The 22453-nt window shown below is 39.1% G+C and overlaps 2 protein-coding genes across 2 annotated transcripts; both read right to left on the reverse strand.

Moving 5' to 3' along the window:
• Positions 1-11846: 11846 nt before the first annotated feature.
• LOC133710567 (zinc finger CCCH domain-containing protein 14-like) lies at positions 11847-13319 on the reverse strand. The gene is made up of 2 exons (XM_062136671.1): positions 12434-13319; positions 11847-12353 (listed from the first exon to the last, which is right to left on the reverse strand). The coding sequence occupies exons 1-2, from the start codon at positions 13148-13150 to the stop codon at positions 12078-12080; spliced, it is 993 nt and encodes a 330-aa protein (XP_061992655.1). The 5' UTR covers positions 13151-13319; the 3' UTR covers positions 11847-12077.
• Positions 13320-13636: 317 nt separating this feature from the next.
• LOC133710566 (uncharacterized) lies at positions 13637-20890 on the reverse strand. The gene is made up of 4 exons (XM_062136670.1): positions 19968-20890; positions 18246-18486; positions 15024-15201; positions 13637-14504 (listed from the first exon to the last, which is right to left on the reverse strand). Exons 1-4 carry the CDS (start codon positions 20809-20811, stop codon positions 13944-13946), a joined length of 1824 nt encoding a protein of 607 aa, XP_061992654.1. The 5' UTR covers positions 20812-20890; the 3' UTR covers positions 13637-13943.
• Between the last annotated feature and the right edge of the window lie 1563 nt (positions 20891-22453).

Raw genomic sequence — 22453 nt, forward strand, 5'->3', positions numbered from 1 at the left:
TTTCTTAGGCGTACAAGAAGGTAGAATACAAGATAAAAGGCCGATACTTTTATAATGCGGAAGCTATGACAGCTATGCCTCAACCCCAAGTACGCTCGACCTCAAGCTAAACTGGCCTGCAAACTGGGCATTTGAAACCGAAGGGCCCAGGGGAAAACATTTAAAAACCGTTAGAGTGAGTGGACGAAAAATAAGTAATTTCGAATGAATAAGTAAAACTTAATGCTTTCCCAAGTTATTCTCTAAAATCTTGCATGCAGTAACAATTTTGAAAAATACTTTTAATCATCATCTTTACTGCAATCTTAATCGCGTAGAAATAAAACATCTTGAAATCTCTTAAAATCTCATCCTCAATCCTTATAAAAACATCCTTTTCAAGAGGCTTGCTTGATGACTAGAAAGGACTGTTGTCTAGTCATCTCATGCCATCTGGGAGGGACTGCCACCCAGATGACGCATCGGAAGGGACTGCCAACCGGAATAGGAGGCGGTGGTAGAAGGGACTGCCAACTAACCACAGGTAGTAGACGGGACTGCCGACTAACTACCTCATGTCATCTGGAAGGGACTGCCACCCAGATGACGCATCGGAAGGGACTGCTAACTAACCATCTCATGCCATCTGGGAGGGACTGCCACCCAGATGACGCATCGGAAGGGACTGCCAACCGGAATATAGTCTGGAAGGGACTGCCAACCAGATTATTACCTAGAAGGGACTGCCAACTAGGTAATATGCGCATGCGCCGTAAATAGCCTCCTCAATAAACTGAATAGCCTCCTCAATAAACTGGAAACAACCTCTTTCAGTTACTTGCTTTCGGAAAGAAACTCGCTGTTACTTCAATAAAACATTAATAATTCACCGAAAGCATAACTCAGGATTATCTCGCAAACTCAAATCTCAATATCTCAATAAATCCTCGAAAGCATAAGTCAAATACTCTGTAAATCAATAAATGCTTTCGGAAAGAAATCTCAATCTAACTTCAAGGCTGATAAGTGCGGAGCTCAAAACTCAATAAATCTCGATAATTCAACCATTCTCAAATAATTGCTAAATCCTTCGTACTCGTATATCATCATATAAACTGATATTCGAAATCAATAATTCTCATAATATTTTCTTAATCAATCACTTCCCGAAAATCGTTTCCCAACTCAATAACCCATAAATAAATAGCTTGAAAAATCTATTAAAAGCCCTCGGGAAGGAAAACCACTAAAAATCCCGTAACTCATAGAGCATAATAAATCTCAAGAAAACAAGCTCATAAAATCATAGTACTCAATCATTCAAATGATAAATTAAACCTCCATCGGAAAATAATAATATACTGCATGCACATTTAATTTAAAATAAATGTCCACTCACAGTACTATTTAGGCGATCACGTATACGAATTCCTTCATCGAGCAATAGCTCGGTATATCGCCCTGTACACAATTATAATTCGTGAATAACAATCCGGAAATTAAATACGATTCCCACATCAAATCCTCATAAATTAACATTTCCATTTCTTCTCCAATTTAACCCAAACTTCACCATTAACACCAAAACTTTATCATTTGCACCAATTCTTTAATTGAAGGTTTCTAGGGCAAAATTGAGAGAAATCCGATAGTGGAATTCTCATAAATCAATAACCAAACTATTGAACTTCGGAAATTCCGATTAATATCCAAACCTCCTCCAATTTCCACCAAACATCTATCCATAAATTCGTAACAATATAAACTACTCAATAGACCAAAACAACTCACCAGGAACGGCCGGACGCGCCCTCACGCGCCGCCACAGACGACTGCAGGTGGGCCCTACGCGCCGCCGGTCAACCACCATATCTGGCTACCAAATTTTACCAGCATCATCAACTCAACATTCTAAGCGTCTTTCATAACTGCTACAATTAAATCCAGAAAACGACTAGAAGTACCTCAACAATTAAGGAGAAGTTTGAACCCGAATTGTGAATGGTAACCCAGACTTTCAAATCTTCGATTCGACCTCCACACTGCAAATCGTGGCTCAAGGCTAGGGGCAAAATGATCCTTGGCAAAAACCGCACCTTCGACGCCGGTTTGGTGGCCGGAGATGGCCGGAATCGCCGGAAATCGACGAAACCTCCGTTCGGCTACAGTAATCTTCGCGGCTCAATTCCAAGCTCCTCCGGCCGAGCCACCGCAAGACACCACCACAGGCGTGACAAGGAGGAGGAGGCGAGCTTGCTGGTGCCCGGATTCCGTCGTGGGTCGGCCGGAGATGGGAGAAATCGGAGGAAGAAGAAACCGGACCGAAGAGGAAGAAAGGGTCGGGGGAGAGGAGAGAGAAAAGCCGGTAGGTTTCCAAAAATGGAAACTTACCACAGTAACTCGGCTATTTATAGAAAATTACCATGAACAGTAACTTTACCTTTTCGCTTATAACTTCCTCATACGAACTCCGATTTTTACGTACCACATATGCACGCGCTCGGTTTAACGTCCTCTACAACTTTCATGAAGAATATTTTCTCAAATTTTGACCCGAACAAAAATTCAACTTTTAGGGCCCCCTAAAATGTCGAAACGGAGCCAAAAAGTAAATGTAAATGTCGTTTACCCATCGAAAGACTCGTAAACTGGTAAATTTTGGTTCGGGACGTTACATAGATACATTGGACCTTTTGAGATATCGGAGCGAGTTTGCCCAGTTACTTATCAGTTGATACTACCTCCAAGATTATCAAAGATTCATGATGTCTTCCATGTATCCATGCTCCGCAAATATATTGTTGTCCTACAAAAGCAGCCTATTAAATTTAGGGAAGACTTGATGTATGAAGAATAACTGATTCAGATACTTGATAGGAGAGAGCAAGTACTCATGAACAAGACGATACCCTTGGTTAAAGTACTTTGGAGTAATCATTTGGTGGAGGAGGCTACTTGGGAACCAGAGGATCAGATGAGACAGCGGTATCCCTATCTTTTCTAGCAGGCCAGTATGTTAATTTCGAGGATGAAATTTTTATAAGGAGGGGAGATTGTTACGTCCCGAACCTAAATTTATCGATTTACTGGTTATTTAGATGGTAAACGACAATTTCACTCACTTTTTACTTTGTTCGATACTTTTAGTGGACCGAATAGTTGACTTTTTGTTGGGGTCAGTTTTCGAGAAAATTTTCTTCATGAAAGTCGTAGAGGACGTTAAGCCAAGTCCATGGGTATGTAGTACGCTTAAATCAGAGTTCGTATAGGAAAGTTATAACCGAAGAACTAAAGTTACTATTCATGATAATTTAGTATAAAAAAGGAAAAGTTACTGTGGTAGGTTTTCATTTTCGGAAACCCACCCCAGTAAAATCTCTCTCTCTCTCTCTCTTAGGCCCTTTTGCTTTTTCCGTCTATTCGCAGCCGTCCGGCCACCAATCAGCATGCCACCGGTCTTGTTTGAACCGCCTCCTCCTCCTCCACATGCCTATAGCAGTGGGTCACAGTATTTCGGCCGGAGAAGAGATAATTGAAGCCTAGAAGGTTACTGTAGCAGATTGGGGTTTTCCGGCGATTTCTCTTAATTTCGGCCACCATCGACGACGAAACAGTCCCAATCAAAAACCCATCCTTCACTGATGAATCCTTCCAAGTTTCTTGAAGCAAATCGGAGTGTGGAAGACAAATCAAAGATTTGAAGCTTTTACTGTTCAAATCGGTTTCTTGCTGTTTTGCTTAAATTCCGACCAACCAAGGTATTTTTTTTGGCATTGTTGTACTTGTGAAAGATGTTGGAAATGTTGAGATGATCTTATTGGTGAAATTTGGTGACCCGGATCGGAGTTGGCCGACGGCACGTGGGCCCCACGCGCCACCACTGTTGGTGACGCGTGGAGGAGTGTAGGGCAGTTTCTGACTTGCTGTTTTGGCTAGATAAATTAATTGGGAGTTGTAGAATTTGTAGATATGATTTTGGTGGAAATTGGAGAAGTTTGATATCGATTGTGAATTTTCGACGTTTGGAGTTTCGGTTGTCGATTTATGGGAATCCGACCATTGGATCTCCCTCATTTCCACTGTGGAACACTTTAATCGACAAACCGATATTAGTGGTGGAGTTTGGAATGAATCTGAGGAAGTTTGGAGATTTTGGTGCTTAAAGGCGATATTTAGAATTCAGTTTATATTTAACGTAAATTTAAATTCCATTATGTGTTATTCATGAGTGCTACAGTGTACAGGATGTGAGGAGGACCACACGAGGCAAGTTCGGATCAACGGCAGGCTTAGCCGTATACAGTGAGTGGACTTTTATTTTGAAAGTAAATATGCATGCAACCACTTTTAAATGTGAACACTTTTATTTATGTTGTTTTAAGCATATGTGAGATTTATCTTTGCAACGTTAAATTATTAATTACGATTGTGATTTTTGGAAGTTGATTTACTTTATGATCGGATTTGAGATCAAGCTTTCCGAGGAAATTCCGGAATTTGTGGTTAATGATTTTTTTGTCATGAGATATTTCTCTTTTTGAATGTGTCTTGGCGTGTGGGACATGCCGGTGGTTTATTTGCCTTTTCTTGAGAATTTTCGAGTACGATTGGGAATCGTACTCGTATTGTTTTCCTTTGCGAGATTTTGGGGAAGTCTTATTAGTTTTCGGTTATCTTATGATTTTACTCCACTATACCTGGGTCATTTTTTTTTATTACTAGTTAGCCTATTAGTACTCCTCCCAGCTTACTATGTGTTTGTGAGTGAGTTGAGCAAAGAGCATGGGATGCTCAAGAGCCTAGGAGGCTCCAACCCGAGCCTGGGAGGCTCCTTTACTCGTATGGTGATAACTTCTTCCCCATACTCTACTGTTACTTGACTATTGGGGCTAGTCCGATTTTGTTTAACCAGCAGGGCTAGTCTTATTTTCTTGAGCATCAGAGTTTCAGTCTTTTTACTTGGTTGTTTGTGACTAGCGGGGCTAGTCGATTTTCTTGAACTAAACATCATTTGAATTATTTTCCTTAATTGTTGTTTGCATCGGGTTCTTAAAGGAATAAATGTGGGAAAGTATAAAATCCATTTTCTTTTACAATTACTTATTTTTTTCCACTTACGCTAACATTTTGTATGCTTTTCCCTGGGCCCTTTGGTTTCAAATGCCCAGTTTGCAGTGTAGCTGTTCGGCATTAGGAGTTGAGGCTTAGCACCACCGCTGCCATCTATCATTCGTAGGTTACTTGCTAACCTACTTAGTGTATCATTTTTCTATTCTCTTTCCTTAGACTGCTCTGATAACCATGGGATGTTATTTGCTAATATTGTAATTATGGGTTGGATTGAGTAGAATTTCTCCAGAGATGGTTGCAAACTTGAATTACTTGGATGTGGTCTTTTAAATTACTAGTTGGACATATTTGGTTGTATGATAATCTGTTTTGTCAAGTTGTATGGTTTTAGGAGCAGGGTGGCTCCAGGAGAATAATTAATGATGGTTTATTTGAAGTGAAATGTGTTTAAACAGGTTTTGGGTTGTCCACTTTTAGGGGAGGTTTTGCCGAATTTTCTTGAAAAGTGGGCTCCGCAGGGCCACCCTAGGTTTCAGGGTGAAATTTTGGGTTGGGTCCTGTCAGTTGGTATCAGTAGGTTTTCATTTTTTACACTAAATTATCTTGAATAGTAACTTTAGTTCTTCGGTTATAACTTTCGCATACGAACTCCGATTTAAGCGTACCATATACCCACGGACTCAGTTTAACGTCCTCTACGACTTTCACTAAAAAAATTTTCTCAAAAACTGACCCGAACAAAAATTTACTATTTGGTCCACTAAAAGTATCGAACAAAGTAAAAAGTGAGTTAAATTGTCGTTTACCATCTAAATAACCAGTAAATTGATAAATTTAGGTTCGGGACGTAACATATTATGAGACACTTTACAGTTAGAGAGACACCACAACATAATGGGGTGGCAGAGTGCATGAATCAGACTTTATTGGAGAAAATTCGGTGTATGTTGTCTAATGTTGGATTAGGCAAAGAATTTTGGGCTGAGGCAGTTATGTATGCAAGCCATCTCATTAATAGGTTACCTACTGCTGCACTTGAGGGAAAAACTCCCATGGAGGTATGGTCTGGTAAACCTGCTACTGATTATCACTATTTACATATTTTTGGTTGTCCTGCTTATTTTTATGCCAGGGAAAGCAAGCTTGATCCAAGGGCCAAGAAAGCTATATTCTTGGGATTTAATGAGGGTGTTAAGGGATTCAGGCTTTAGTGTCCAGATGTAAAGAAAGTTTTTGTAAGCAGAGATGTGACTTTTGATGAGGCTATTATGGTTGATCAGAACAAGCAGAAAAATTCTGAAGAGCAAAAAATGACCGTAGAGAGTTTGCAGCAGGTGGAGTTAAAGAAAAAAATTGTTGAAACTCCAATTGATCCAGTGAGTCCTACTATTGATTTAGATGATTCAAATATTGAGGACATGAGTGTTGAAATAGAGGCTCCAACCCAAGAGCCTACACAACAAGATGGACCAATTGCAACTATAAAGGGAAAAAGGAATGCTCAAAAGCCAGCTTCGCTTAATGATATGGTGACTTATGCACTTCCAGTTACTAAAGAAGAAATTCCTACTACTTATGAAGAAGCTGTCACATGTAGATTGTGTAGAGTGAGAAAAAACTATGGGTGAGGAGATGAAGTCTCTTCACAAGAATAAAACATAGGAGTTGGTTCAATTACCACATGGGAAGAGAGCAATTGGTTCCAAGTGGGTGTTTGCTAAAAAGGAAGGATCACGGTACAAGGCTAGGTTGGTAGCTAAAGGCTATGCACAAAAAGAAGGAATTGACTACAATGAGGTATTTTCTCCTCTCTCTCATCTTCCTATCAATTGAATTTTTGCTTCTTCCTTATCTCATCTAAATTGATATGCCCAATCATATTTGGGCTTATATAATATGCAATTATCAATACTTCCATCACTCAAAAGCAGGACATATATTCTCAAGCAACTCACCTCCAATGCTTGGTTGCTTAATTTTCAATTTTGTGCTCCTGATTCATAGCCATTGTTTTGCCCACGTTGTACAGCAATAACTTGCTGTTATAGCCATGCTTGACTTTTGCCAGCATGAGGAAGGTTCTGTAAATATCTCTTCCTTCCGGGCTCACATTCCCTAACTCGCATCGGGAATTCTTCAATTCTCCCTCCACACTGCAAATTGAATCAAGAAACTCGAGGGGAATGGTAATATGGCTCAAGCCGCTCCGATCAAGACCGGTTTCATCTCCGGAGATGGCCGGAATCAGAAGAAATCGCCAGAAAACCTCTAACTGCTACAGTAAACTTCAAGGCGTCGATTCTTCCTTCTCCGGCGAAGATGTCGTGATCTACCACCACTGGCGTGTGCAGCAGGAAGAGGCGGTCATAAAATGACCGGTGGAAAGCCGTCAGGTGGCCGGACGGCAGAGTTATGCCGGAAAAACCAAAGAACCCGAAGAGAGAGAGAACGCGGGAGAGGGGGGAGAGAGAGAGAGGAGGGTAGTTATGGAAGAGAATTAACAACACTAAACAAAATAATATTAAACAATTCAAAGGGAGTGCAGATTGTAAAAGTGGGTGTGCAAATTTCACTTCCCATTTAAAATTGCTGGTAAAGAAAATTGGGCTTGCAAACTGCATAAATCATTGTATGGTTTGAAACAATCTCCAAGGCAGCGGTACAGGCGGTTTGATAAATTTATGTTCGATTAGAAGTACACTTGGAGTCTTTATGATCCATGTGTTTATTTTCACAAGCTACAGGATGGGACCTTCATTTATTTGCTCTTATATGTTGATGATATGTTAATTGCGTCAAAGAGCAAGGTGGAGATAAATAAATTGAAATCACAATTGAGTGATGAATTTGAGATAAAGGACTTGGGAGAAGCTAAAAAGATTTTGGGCATGGAAATTGAAAGAGATAAATCAAGAGGCAAAGTTTGTTTGTCATAGAAGCAATATTTGAAGAAGGTACTACATTAGTTTGGCATGAATGATAAATCTAAACCTGTAAGTACACCTCTTGCCTCTCACTTTAAGCTTAAATCTACTATCTCTTCTAGCACAGATGATGATATGAAATATATGGCCAAAGTTCCTTATGGTAGTGTTGTTGGTAGCTTGATGTATTGTATGGTGTGTACTAGACCTGATATTTCACAGGCCTTAAGTGTGGTGAGCAGATATATGCATAACCCAGGTAAAGGTCATTGGCTAGAAGTAAAGTGGATTCTACAATATATTCTTGGTACTATGGATGTTAGATTGATTTTTCAACAGGATAAGATGAGTCAATGTGTTGTTGGATATGTGGACTCTGATTTCGCAGGTGATTTGGATAAGTGTCGATCTACTACAGCTTATGTGTTTACTCTTGCTAGTGGACCGGTGAGTTGGAAGTCGAATTTGCAATCTACAATTGCTTTGTCGACCACAGAAGCTGAATACATGACGGTAACAGAGGGTGCAAAATAAGCAATTTGGCTTCGTGGTTTGCTTGAGGACTTGGGAATTATTCAAGAATATGTGGATATTTATTGTGATAGTCAAAGTGCTATTCATTTAGCAGAGAACCAAGTTACTCATGCTCGTACTAAACATATCAATGTCAAATTTCACAAGATTCGTCAGATGGTGGAGGATGGTGATGTTCAACTCCTCAAAATTAGAACTACAGATAATCTTGCTGATATGTTGACAAAGTCGGTTCCATTGAGCAAGTTCAAACAATGCCTGAACTTGATTGGTGTTTGTAGAATTTGAAATTCCCTACGGGGATGTCGGAGCGGCGATTGGTTGTGAAGTTCTACTTTAGAGAATTTACATCAAGTAAAGCCAAGGTGGAGATTATTGACTTTAATTTGATTTGTGGACAAAATCCAATGTGAGTGGCTCATGGTGTGAACATCACGTGGGCAAGACTCTCTTGGTTAATTAGGAGATATATGTATGCCTAGGTTGACTAGGATATATATATATATATATATATATATATATATATATATATATATATATATATATATATATGTGTGTGTGTGTGTGTATGCCTTGTTGTTGCCAGTTTGGTAGGTGTGTGAGAGTGAGACAATTAACCTAATTGTATTAGGGTTTTGGTTACAGAGTTTTATTGCTAAACTCAAATTGTATTCTCTCCAATTGATTATAGTGCAATTCCTCGCCGGCTCCAAAAGTGGACGTAGCTCAATCACATTGATTGAGTGAACCACTATAAATTCTTGTGTTCTTGTGTTTGCTTTCTTTTTAGTTGTTTGGTTGCTCATCTAGTTCCATATCAATATTGTGTTTGTTACGCTTCCGCACAACAACATACACACACACACGAATGTCATAAAAAGTTCTAATAATAACCCGAAATGTCTGACACAATTAGTTACTTGCAAATGTTTTTTTAACAAGCGTTCACCAATTGAATGAACAAATTTCCCTACCTTAGGACCGTTGTAGTTAGAGCAAACACACCAACGTACTCGTTAGTTGACTAATTGGGAGAGAGAGATCAGTTGTGTCATGCAACCCCGACCAATTTGTAGGGACCACATGGGGGCCGGTTGCCAGGGCTATTGGGTGACCAATTATTGCTTGATGAATAGCCCGACTTCTTATGATGGGCTCCACAGTTGCTGCTAACCTGCAAGTTTCCAAACACACATGATTTGCGACGGTTCTTTAATTTCAACCATCGGATGTCAATCCAATGGTTGTAATTAAATACCAATGATAACTCTCTTTTTTTTCACCCAAAATTAGCTGAAGTTAAAAAAAAAAAAAATCTATTTCTAAAAATTCAATGAGTATACTCTCTCCTTAATTTCTAAATAACTTCTGAATTTTTTTAAATTAATGTTGTATGATTAATCTTATTATTAATTATGTAATTAATTAAATTATAAGTTTAACAATATTTTGAATTAATGTATTATTCAAATTTGAAGTGTGAATAGTGAATTGGTAGGCAAATTGCCTTTTATTGGTGCATTGTGCAAGTTGGAGGTAATTGCCAATTTTGGATGAATAGTGGATTGGTAGTACTAATTTGGTTGGCAAATAAGCAATTACCCTTGATTCATGGATGCATTTGCTCTTAGGGTCGTCGTTCGCCAAGTTCTTGTCTGCTACCAATGTTAGCTGTTTTGGATAAATCCTTTTTGATTAATGAAATACATTAGTTACATTTATATATGAAATTCTAGATCTGGTGATAAAATCATTGGGTTAAACTCTTGTTTGATGTCAAGGTTATAGCTAAGAACATGTGCGTGTGTATAAACAACGAAGATAACCAGCTGAAAACACCAAATTTGAGGGGAATCTCTAGTATGCGCCAGGTACCTACAAAAAAAAATATATGTTCGATGGTAAAGATCCTTCGACAATCGAGTCAAGCTCTCAAGCAATAGGCTTAAGGTAGGAATGTATGTAAAGTAGTGTTTAATTTATTGCTCTTATATATAGGTAGGAAGGAAGCAAAGATACTAGAGTTTTTGTGTAAGCTACACGTAACTCCGTTACTTGTTATTGAAGTAAGATGTGATTTACTGGGATATTCTTAGGCAAGCTAAAAATGATTCGACTACTACTTATTCAAAAAAAAATGATTCGACTACTACGTGTACGTAGAGTAGTCAAGGAATAACTCAAGTAGTCCATGAATGAATATATTAATTATTGGAGATTACTTGCCATATATACATTAATATTCCCCAATATCATGTCCTTATCGAGCGGCAACCTGTCTATGAGTACTACTGATCGTCACGTTGCATCGTCCATAAGCTGGCTGATATCAAAAGCACATTGGCTATGCTTCATACACAGCATCCTGTGTTCACACCACTTACTAGTCACATGCCACTGTTTACTATAATTGAGAGATTATTAAGTAGTGCTGGTGCGCCACATGGCGGTATACCTAGCTAATTATTGTTTATGTACGGGGTGTTTTGAGTATTTCATTATAATTAAAACGTGGGTTGTTTTGGAATACAATTAATAAATAGAGAGACGTGATTGGCTCGACGTACCACGTGGCTGGTACGTTTGCCCTACCTAAAAATTTCTCATTATAATTTATGCAGTATATATAGTATGGGTGGCTTTACTATCAACTTCAATCAAAACCACCCAACTCATGCTCAAAAAAGCTTTTGATTCTTTCAAAACACGAAATCCGAGTAAACTTCCACTTATGGCGAGAAGGTGATTGCTAGGGAACACGAAGGCATTGTCCAATATTAAGGACCAAACAAATACGTTGTTTCAACTCCTTTTGATAGGGCGCGAACTGATCAAATATGAGCAAACGGCCCATTGCTGATCCAACCATTGAAAGAGAAACAAGATATATGATGCAAAGATGGAGGTATATCTTTCATCGTAACCCAAGTCTCCAAAGAACGCAACAGCACTAATTCCACCGCACCCAATAGTCGACATACACCGCCAAAACAAACATCATATATGTTGCGCTAGGACCAAGGTCCGCCATTAAGAATACGATTTCGATCAGCTTCTTGATCAAGCAAAAACATAAAGTTTAACGTTGTCCGATCGAGAGGCCATTGTGCACACACTAGAGAGAGGCCATTGTGCACACACTAGATTTATTAGGGAATTGTTAGCTGAAATCCCACAATATGGGGTTTTAGGATAAGGAGGCGACCCACCAAGTAGTGGTACGGTGGTTTAGGGTTTATGACTGTTGTCGTTGAAGAACACCTTGATAGAGCGGCTCTAGGTCAAGAGACCATGATCGAATTTTACAAAGACAGAAATGTAACTTTCTTTATTGATCATAGAATGATTTACATCGATCAGAGGTTCATCTTCACAAAAATAATAATTTCATGTGTAACAAAGGAGATGTAATTAACAAATCAAAAAAACAAAAAAAATTAACAAATGAAAAACACTATAAAAGCAACCAGATATAAACAATTGATTACCTCCTGGTAATTGTTACTATTATTATCCCAAAGTGATTGAATAATATTTCTTAAATACCAAACTTATGAAACTGCGCCTTGATCATCTATGTGGGTCGTTGAGGGAGTGGCGGAAGTGACAGCGGTGTCCGTAGGGACAAGTCCCGCGGGTGAGGACCATCCTGCAGATCTGGGTCTTGTAGCGCGGGTGCCTCATCACCGGACGCAGTTCTCTAACACCGTGAGCGAACTGACAGTTGTCTCCATAAGGGCACGCGCCGCTCTCCTCCCACTTGTTGCAAAGCTCCGTCTTCAACATCCCTTGGTTATAAGCCTTCACTTTCACTTGCATTGCGCCACTACTCCCCTCTTCGGGTACCTGAATAAATTGTAATGAAGTTGCAATTACGCTACGCTACTCTAGTCATCATCGATCAAGTTAAAATAAACTAAACTCACCCTTGCAGGACCATCCTGCAGCAGTTGGTTGGCACCAAATGATGGGTTCACCTTTTTGTAACCGCTGGAGCGAACCGAAATGCTTTTCGGGAGTGAGAACCGGTCGGCATTGAAGCGGTTGCGCTCCATGATGACGCTAGTGGGGCTGATATCGGAGGCCTCGTCGCCATCACGAGGACTAAATACTCCCACTCCGAGTGGCTTCAACTCATTGGCCATGAAACTGTTCAGATAGGTGGACGCATTGAGGAAGTTGTGGAGAGCTGCCGGGGACGACAGAAGCTTGACCAAATCGGTGTTTGCAGATCGGAGAACAGCGTTCTCGCGGCGAAGCGAGTCTACCTCGTTGTTGAGGTCCCTGAGGTGGTTGCGAAGCTCCTCGCACTCTAGAACGAGCTGAGCTTGGCCGAGGCGGTGCATGGTGTTGCAGTCGTCGTCGTCGTGGTCGCCGTCGTCATCGGAGAGCGTTGAGGGCGTTAGAGAAAGGGAACTTGGGAGAGTGAACTTTTGCGGGAAAATGGAGCTATACATGGAGCTGCCAAAATCTGATGCAGCAGGTTGGTGAGTAGTAGAGTCGGATAACGCTGATGAGTTTGGGGAGGCGGCACTACTGTTGGTCTCCATGGCTTGCTTGCTTTGCATTGTAGCTTCCTCACGTAATTGAGAGGATGAATAATATAATTGACAAGTTGAACCATCAAAACAGTTAGAAGCCATAACAGAATATATATGAGAAGCGTCAGTTGGTGCAGAGGTTAAAGAAATGGTAGTTCAGGGGTTGTTGCTGTTGCAAGAGAGAATGTTTGGTTTGGCGTGGTATCGAAGTATTTTTGTGTGAGTAAGGTGGAAGCAGATGAAATGAAAATTACAAACTAATGGACTTGATTAAGACATAGCTAGGTACGTTGCATTAAGTTTTGCATTTTACGTAACCAAATTTCATAATAATTGCATCCTCCTCGTTTGCTTCTTTATCACAACTTTAACCAACTCTATGGCCCCTCATTTTCGTAATTGGCAACACCTGAAGCCCCTTTCAGATATCCTTTCATTTTTATTTTTTTTTATCTGAAAAAAATCAAACCGGGGCAGAACCAATCCACTGAATCCAGTTTCAGATATATTGACCTTTGTTTCAGAACTCCTAAAACTTTACATTTACTTCTATGGAAAACACTCCCACTGCTACAGTGTCATTCAAAGTTATTCGAGGCACAACATAAAATATATATATATATAGCACCATGATGACCATTATCTACAAAACTGCTGGAATGCTAATACAAGTTCCAAACTGATTGATACCGGATGCAGGCAGATACACATACCAAGCCTAGTTTGCGAAAGGGGACGAATGGCACCACAAACAAGTATGCGAATGATAATAATGAATTCCTCCGGTTATTGAAACCAAAAACGGATTAACACCTCTTCATAAATTACAGTGCAGCTCTTCACTACGTAGTCTCCCTTTCATCATCAAGGGGAGACGTAGAAAATAAGGAAAGCTTCAGTTTTCTGACTGCCCGAAATATCTACCTGATATTGTGGCAAGAATATTCAACATTATTAACTCATCGTCAACTGTAGATTTTGTAGCTCGCAATGCAGCACACTTCCTTAGCAGACTCCGCACAGAAGCACTGGTGTCAGCATCCAGTGGAGTATCAACAACTGCACACAGCGCAAATAGCCACAGGCAATCATCCCTTGACAGTGTGCTGGTGTCCTCTGCTGCCTTTATGCGTTTTCTCAACATAGATACTCTAGCAACAGAGTCCAATCTAAAAATCACAGACAACAACGGGGAGTCTCTGGAACTATGATCCACAGAAGCTTTAGGACTGAAGTTTTCCACAGGGGGTGAGGCACTACCACCTTCAGCAGTCAACAAGGATGGCTGATAATCGGAGTTTTCCGTGCAGTCAATTTCCGTAGATTTGACATGAGCAAAATTTTCAAAAACAATATTGACCGGTGGCTGATGGGAGGAGCAATTCTTGTGAAGAATAACTTTTGATTGCAAATCTTGAGATGTGTTGGCACCAGAACCCTCAAAACGAGACAGATCCTGAGATTCATAAAACAAGTGGAAGTCAAAAATGAAGTCAAGTTTCCTTCGATTCTAGCAAAGGTATTGCCAACTTTAGGTCCCTATTTTTTAATTTTTTTTTTTTGAAGTAGCCTAAAGTATGTAAATTATAATTTGTAGAGATCCATGCATCCTATGTACCAGGCATATAGATACAAGCACAATGACAAGTAGAAGTGACCACCTTTATAACAAATTTGTACCAGGCATATAAATACATATATGTTCGAGAAGACACTGGAATCAGAAAAGGGTTCAAGAAACAATACAGGATAAAAATTCCTCAATCAAAAACCAAGGCAGAGTGAAGCTACACTAAACACGACACTAACAAGGCAAAATGTTCAAGATAACAACATCTATCAATTCCCCGCAGCTTTCCAATCTAACAATACGACTGATAGGGGATGAGCACATAAAATTGTTCTTCAACAAAAGAGCATACTAAATACTGCTACTATGGCAAGAGCACAAAGTACAATCAGGATCAGAACATACCAGCCTTAGATCTGAAAAATCGGCAAGAAAAGCCTCCTCCCATTGTTTCAGCGACAGCAATTGTTCTGGACATTTAGCAATCTCAGGAATTTTGGGCATATAATCACTCTGTTCTCTGTTAAATTTGCTTCTATCAACCTTGGCTACCCTCACTTTTGGAATTTGAGCAGCTTCCCACCTAAGCATGAAAAAGATTAAATACAATTATGTATCAACTTTATACAAAGAGCATGGCAAATTATATATAATACAAAGGTATGTTGCCAACATATACAACCAGGTGCCTGCCATAGGAGACGAATGAATCTATTTAAAATATTACAACAAATGAAACTAGCAGAAAACATCAATCTCCAAGAAACGAAGTAAGAACAGAAATCGCCAGAGAATTTTATGTATAGGGCCAGATTCAGAACAGAACCAGGGTCTGGGTTATTGATTATTTATTAGTGTTTTCCCCTTTACAATGTGGAAAGCTCATAGGATACTCAATTAATTTTTTTAACTGATAGTAAGAGTTTCAACTGTCTTTGAATTCACGTATATTGACTACATATAATAACCCTTTAATCCTTTCACATTCTTCCTCAAAACCCAGACTAATAATGGCATCATAACATCAAATACAGGTTTTATCCAACTAATGGGGAAAATATCATTAGATACCCATCTTCATCGCAGCTCTAATACATAAGTTGGCAGTCTTAGAGAACATCAATGTGAATGAAAATAATATATATCACTAATTAGTATTAACACATTTAAGAATCCGGATTCTATTACATGATTTTACAAAACTTTTATCTACATAATTTTATTTTTCAAATCGGTCAATATTTCAGTTTCTCGAACATTCTCTATGGTTCAAATTCAATCAACAGTTCAAGGAATTCGCTTAACCAATAGGCTCAACAAATAGCATTTTGATGGTAATGACTTTTAAATTCAACAATCTCATTAAAGGAATAAAAGGAAGTAGGAGCTCATAAGTTCACAATTTGACCCAAACTTGATAGTCCATCCCTCCAACATACAGATGGCAGAGGCAACCACTCCTTCACATTATCACATATCATGTCGCACTTCTAAAATCAGAAGCACATTCACCAAGCCCAAATGCCCCAGAAGTACATAAAGATCTAAAAGAAACATGGCGCATACTCAGCTATTATTATTACTTTATTAAGCCCCCATCTAAGTAAGGATGCCAGGCATTTTTACCAGCTATCATCCATAATTGCACCTCAGACCTTAAATTAAATCCACTTCTGAGCTTCTACAATTCGAGCGGTAGAAGCTAGGTAGCCAGAAGCAACTTCTGGGTAGACCATGGATTTTCTGCCCACCTATCTAAATGATCATTTAAGAAACTTTAAAGTAATGACAATCAGATCTTCATGGTGATCACCAATGCCTCTAACCTTTTTACGGGTATCTACCTTTAAATTTATTTTTTTTTGGAATGCTCAAAATTCTACTTAATATCAAAAAGAAAAGGAAATGAAGATTGATTATTTCTCTTACTACCTTTTGTATCTTTGACATACAGATTTTACTACGCAAAGCAACAACCTGAATTTACATCCACAGCATCTTTTCAAATGATGACATCAAACAAACCTGAGATGCATGCATCTTACGAGAAACCACTGTCCCTCTTATCTTTCTTAAATGCATCTCTGTGGCACAATATATGATAGCATAACCATGCTCCTCCTTTTTGAGCTAGGTTTATATTTACATCTTTGGTAATGCCTGTAAAGGTTGAATAACAAGTGTGACCCCAGATTGCAAGTCTGACTCCACAAAATAACAGCACATCCAATACAATCCTACATCACAAAATCATCCTGAATAACTGATCTTTTTCCAAATCCAAATTTATCAGTTGAACTCGTGCATTATGCCAGCCAATAAGTAACAAACATGAGCATATATTCCTCGAGCCTGAAGGAAACTAAGAGAACCCCAGATCGCTAGTGATTCCCCATATACAGTGAGTGCAAAATGACACAAATTTTGTAAAGCCTCCTCCAAGATAACTTCCTTTTTTGGGTACAAACCCCCAAGAAACATTTTAGGCCATCTAATTCTTTCTCATGCAATCATATTCTGCCAATCCCGGTGGCACCTAGTGTATTTTCCCAACTTCTATTGTCAAACCCCGCCAAACATAAAACAGAATATCCAATCTAAGCTTTTATAGAAGGAACATAAGTAGTGACTCCCAAAAAGCAAGCCTTATCTGTTTTCCCAAACTTCGCTGCTCCTAAGTGGCTCCTCGCCTTCACATGGCCCCACTTAACTATTCTTGCACATCTAGGTCAAACACCTCAACCAAGAGCAACATAATGGATAAATCAGTCTAGAATTGCAAATTGGGAATCACCAACTAATTTCACCATATTATATATGATAAAGCTTATTGATCTATCATTATTCCCAGAAATGCTAAGAGTTAATATATGGGGCCAATAAGCAATTTAAATTTAAGCTCCCCTCACATTGGGTTCTCTCTACACATGGAACTCAACATATTGGAAGGTTTCTGTGGTAGGGATTTCAAGTCGGGATTCCCCACTCTAATCCATGATAAAAAAAAAAAAAATTAATATTGTCCTTCTTTCATTTTTTTTCTTTCTGTTTACTTTTTCTTTTTCCTTTTTTAGCCAACGAGCTGAAGCAATGGGCAACTATGCTTTCCTACATCAAGAGAGAACAATAAAAAGGAATACAAAAGAATATTAAAAGATAATATACCTAAGTTTTACAGAGGACCATTGCTTTCAAAAAAACTTCCTCTATGTCAGATTAGTCAGGATCAATCAATAGGGTTCCAATACTAATCATGGTCATTACAAATAGTAATTTCGGCAATCATCCTTGACAACTAGTATATGACTCCAGTGATCGTGCCTAATATGCAGTTTCAGTGGTTGTCTAAAGTTTACAGACCAGGTTTGACCAACAGCAATTTTTACCTCATATGTATGACACCTATCTCTGTATGGGTTCCTAAAGAAGCAAAGAAAACTATTATTAGTTTTACTCTTCTCCCTATGTTTGTTTATTGGTTTTAAGAGTTTCTCATTCACTCTTTTCTCATTAAGTCCATGTCATATAGCCTAAAAGAAACCGCATTATAGATGAAGGGAGGGCACTTGCTAAAAAAAATAAAAAAAGAAGGGACGGGATGGGATGGACAAGACAAATGAAATATACCTGACACGCCTAAGGTACTCAAATCCATCTTCTGGTGACCCAGAATCAAAATTGGGTTCTCCTTCAACCAAAAAGGCAGGCCTCTGAATGCTAGCATACTCTTCATCACTGTCATCATCTTCGCTGCACTCTTTTTCTGGAAATGGATACCCATCTTCATTAGTAACATTATAACTGCAAACAGGGTCCAGGAGACTGACATCTTGGGTTTCATTATTCACCGAGTTTCCTAATGATTCCCCTGAAATTAATCAAAACTTTTAGCAATATCACACAGATGTAGAATCATTTCATCCAAACAAAGTAAGCGAAGTTTTTCTTTTTTCTTTTTCAGCTTTCGAGTTGACATCCATAATAGTAATTCATTCAAGTATGCCATCAAAACAATTGATTCTACTACGGAAAAATCACTTTATTACTTTTCAACTGCAGAAAGAATGTAATACAACAACATCCGCAATGCCAAGTATGTTTCACAATCTACAGAGCCAAAAAAAAAAAAAGAATTTACATGTACAAGGACTGCATACAAGTAGTACACCAAACGACTATCAAGAACCTAAGTACACAGAAGAAGTAACATATGTCAACTATGTTAGACATTAGGTGTTTTGCAGATTGCTTTAGGCCATTCTTCAATGCACAAAGATATTCATTTGATTCCATCTTCCCCTTGAAGCACCCACACCTGTGCACAACAGAAATTGAACCCATCAAATTGACACCATCAGAGCTAAGGACGGGAGAAAAAGGTATATGAAGAGAATTCAGAAATTTCCCTGAATGGACTACAAGAATGGAAGAGAAAAATCTTGATTTCAAATGGCAATGCAAAATCTGGAATTTTGAATGTCAGGAATGGAATGGCCAAATGACTAAACGTGGCTTAATCAAAGATAAAAAAATACTGAACAAGGTACATTACGAATAAGCATGATGGACATATACCAAAGTAGGCTTCTTTATTGAAATAGGTGTTGTTGTAATCTAGGTGCTCACTCAGGTACTCAGACAAGATGATGAGGAGATACAGCACTGGAATATATTTGTCCCACCAAAGCAAGGCATTCGATTTTACTTATCAGGGGGAAAGGGGGGCCATAATTGGTTTCGCAAATATAGTAGAAAACACATTAAAGAAGAAACTATTTTTCATCAAAGTAGGCAATGTTTCTACTTAACTGCCCGGGGATAAAACGGAACAGCTAGCTGGCCATAAAATAGATGAGATGGTTGGAGTAATCCATTTAATTTCGCCGCACAAAGGGAATGTAAAGGGAGACCCAAACTACAAACAGTGGCAGTGACAACAGCCAAAACGGTTGCTACCAAGGAAACTATGTCACAAATGCTTCTTCTAACCAAAAGGGTCACAAAATCAGTCTTCTAACATTATGATCAACATTTTGTCACCACGATAACTGGTCCATCCAGGCTCATATTTGCACCAGATTCATCTATATATTTTTATTAAAGTTCTAACAGATACGTCTATTTCATACAGTAAGAATGTCATACATTACAACAAAGGAATCTAAGAACAAAATTAGCAATAACTCTAGAACAAGCAGGGAAATCACTAGCAGACATAAGTTTCATGCAATTAAGTTAGACAAAGATCCTCAGACACAGTTTCTATATCATATTTTCTATCACCCAACTGAATTATAACAAGAATTAACCCATGACAAATATCAAAGTGTATCAAGCAACAGTACTTACCAAGAATGCCAGGTGCCTGGTCCATCTTCCCATAGCGCTTACGATGATCAGAGTTGAACTGGATGTTCTTCTGATGCTTAGAGACCGCCAGATCATCATACTCCCTTGCCACCACTGGCCCAAGCCCATTGTACACATGTTCCCACAGCTTCCTCTGTTCTGCAAGGTTCACAAACCGCATGGCCTCCAACTCCATCCTCGAGTAAGTGATCTTCTTGGCTCCTGAGCTGTGAGGAGGTTGAGCCACATGGATGGTATTCTCAGGCTTGAACCTATTTGCCAGCTTCTCTTTCCTTCGTTGGTTTCTTGCCTTCTTTCCATTAACTTCTTGCTTTGCATTCCTCTGTGCACCAGATTTAGCATGACCCAGAAAACCCATTGGCTTGAAGGTTTCAATCAATGCAGTTTCATCAATTATTTCAACTCTCAAAGAAGAGACCTTTTTCTCTGCAGGCACAAGATTGGCTTCAACCTCCTCCAACAATTGCTTCTTTTTCACATCCAAGAGATTCTCAGCAGCAGCCAAGCCTTCGTTCTTGCTTTCTTGAATTCCAGAGAGACCCACTTCATTTCCCACAGAATCAGAAACAGAAAACCCAGAAGCGGGCATATCTTGGGCGTAGTCAGGTGAAGACTTGACCTTCTTGGAGGACTCAGGGACGAGGAAAGGCGGGGTCTTGGGGATGAATTCGTGGTCTTGTTTCAGAGGCGAAACGATGTCAGACGAGTTTGCGTGGTGGCTATCTTGCTCTGGAATTGGAGACCCAGTTTGAGTCTCTTCGATCTCTTCCACGCTTCGCTTGCTGCCGACGCATGTAGTATCAGAACCCATATCGTCTGCCATGGCTTTCAAAGAGAGAGAGAGAGAGAGAGAGAGAGGAGATTTTATGAAGTTATGAGCTTTGGGTATCGTGTGTGCTATGTGAGAAGCTGTAGAGTAATCCCAAAAGATTTTATTTTACAGGGGGTTTAGGGTTTAGTAAATATCAAGTTACCGTCCTTTCTCCCCTACTGTTTCGGTAAATCTCATATTACGAGGAGGGGAGTGTTGGCGGTTGGCCATGGCGAAAAAATCCATGAGCCGAAAAAGGCACGAAACCTCGTTTGTAAACATCAAAATGGAGTTTGAATAACATACTTCATTTGTAAACGAGTAAAAAGTTTATGGATCTCTTTCAGTCTTCAACTATTGGTCATCATTTGGCCCGCGACAAAATATGGCTAGTTTGAATTAACAAGACAAATCAGATTCAACAATTAAACAGCACCCATCAATAGCAAATTCTAATCCGGCCTTTTAAGGCTTGAAGTTCCGATGCTACAATCGAAACATTGCAAGCTAGCTTGATTAGCCATTGCTTCTTCAATAGCCCTTATCTTCTACTCATATATATTTAGTGGAGAAGGAAGCCAAACCTGATGTAGTCGAACAAAAGGAGAAATACAACAATGTTAACGGCAACAAGCATGGCCCGTGACCCACTATTGTACCAATATTGTCCCAACTTAACCAACTTATTAGGTGTTGGGTTTTAACCACAAAAGACCTTGGTACAATTGGGCGTGAGCCACCCACTTATAAATTATATTATCTTTTATCACTTTTCTAATGTGGGTATGATGACTTGGATTTTTGTTAATTAATTATTGCAATTAATAATGGACCAGTTATTTGATTGTGAGTGTTTTGCTTTATTCATATGTTATTTGTAAAGTGGAATGATTTTCGGACGATTAATTTTTCAGAAAACGTCTTTTAGGGGGGTTTACAAAGGTTGACTTTTTATACTTTGGGTTTCTCGAAGTTTCCTTCATGGAAGTTGTAGAGCACATCGATACGAGTTCGTGGATATGTGGTACGCGTAAATTGGTGTTCGTATGCGAAAGTTATGGTCTTTGGAAGTTTCTGCCATTTTTGGAAACCACTATAAATATTTCCATTTTCCGAAATTTACTATTTTAATTTTTGGAAGCTTCCATTTTCAGAAAGTTGCAAACCTCCGCTCTCTCTCCTAAAACGCGACTGACCCGACCCGTATCCAGATTTCCGACCTGATCGGAATTTCATTTTTCGGCAACCTTTACCAGTGATACCTACCTAGATCATTTCGCCTCTTCCTTAGGTGCTTAACAGAGTGCGTTCTGTAAGTAATCTAGTTGTGTGAAGACACAACAGGAATTTCTCTCACAATGTTCATTTACGAACGGAGTTCCCTTTATCGTTTTGGGAGTTATTTATTTAACTGCAAACTATAGTTGGTATTAATGGCATTCCTGAGCGAATGACTTCGTGTGTGTGTGTGTGTGTGTGTGTGTGTGTATATATATATTCTTGTGAGTGATGTGTGATGAAACAATATGCATGATTGTGTTCATATTATTGTTTGAATGTGACTTTTTGAGAAACAATATTATGGAAAAAGTTGTTTTCTATTGTTTGAAAAGTATTGAGTTTGATGTTACATTTTTGAGTCAAGTGTGACTTA

This window comes from Rosa rugosa, chromosome 5, assembly GCF_958449725.1.
Source record: "Rosa rugosa chromosome 5, drRosRugo1.1, whole genome shotgun sequence".
NCBI lineage: Eukaryota > Viridiplantae > Streptophyta > Magnoliopsida > Rosales > Rosaceae > Rosa > Rosa rugosa.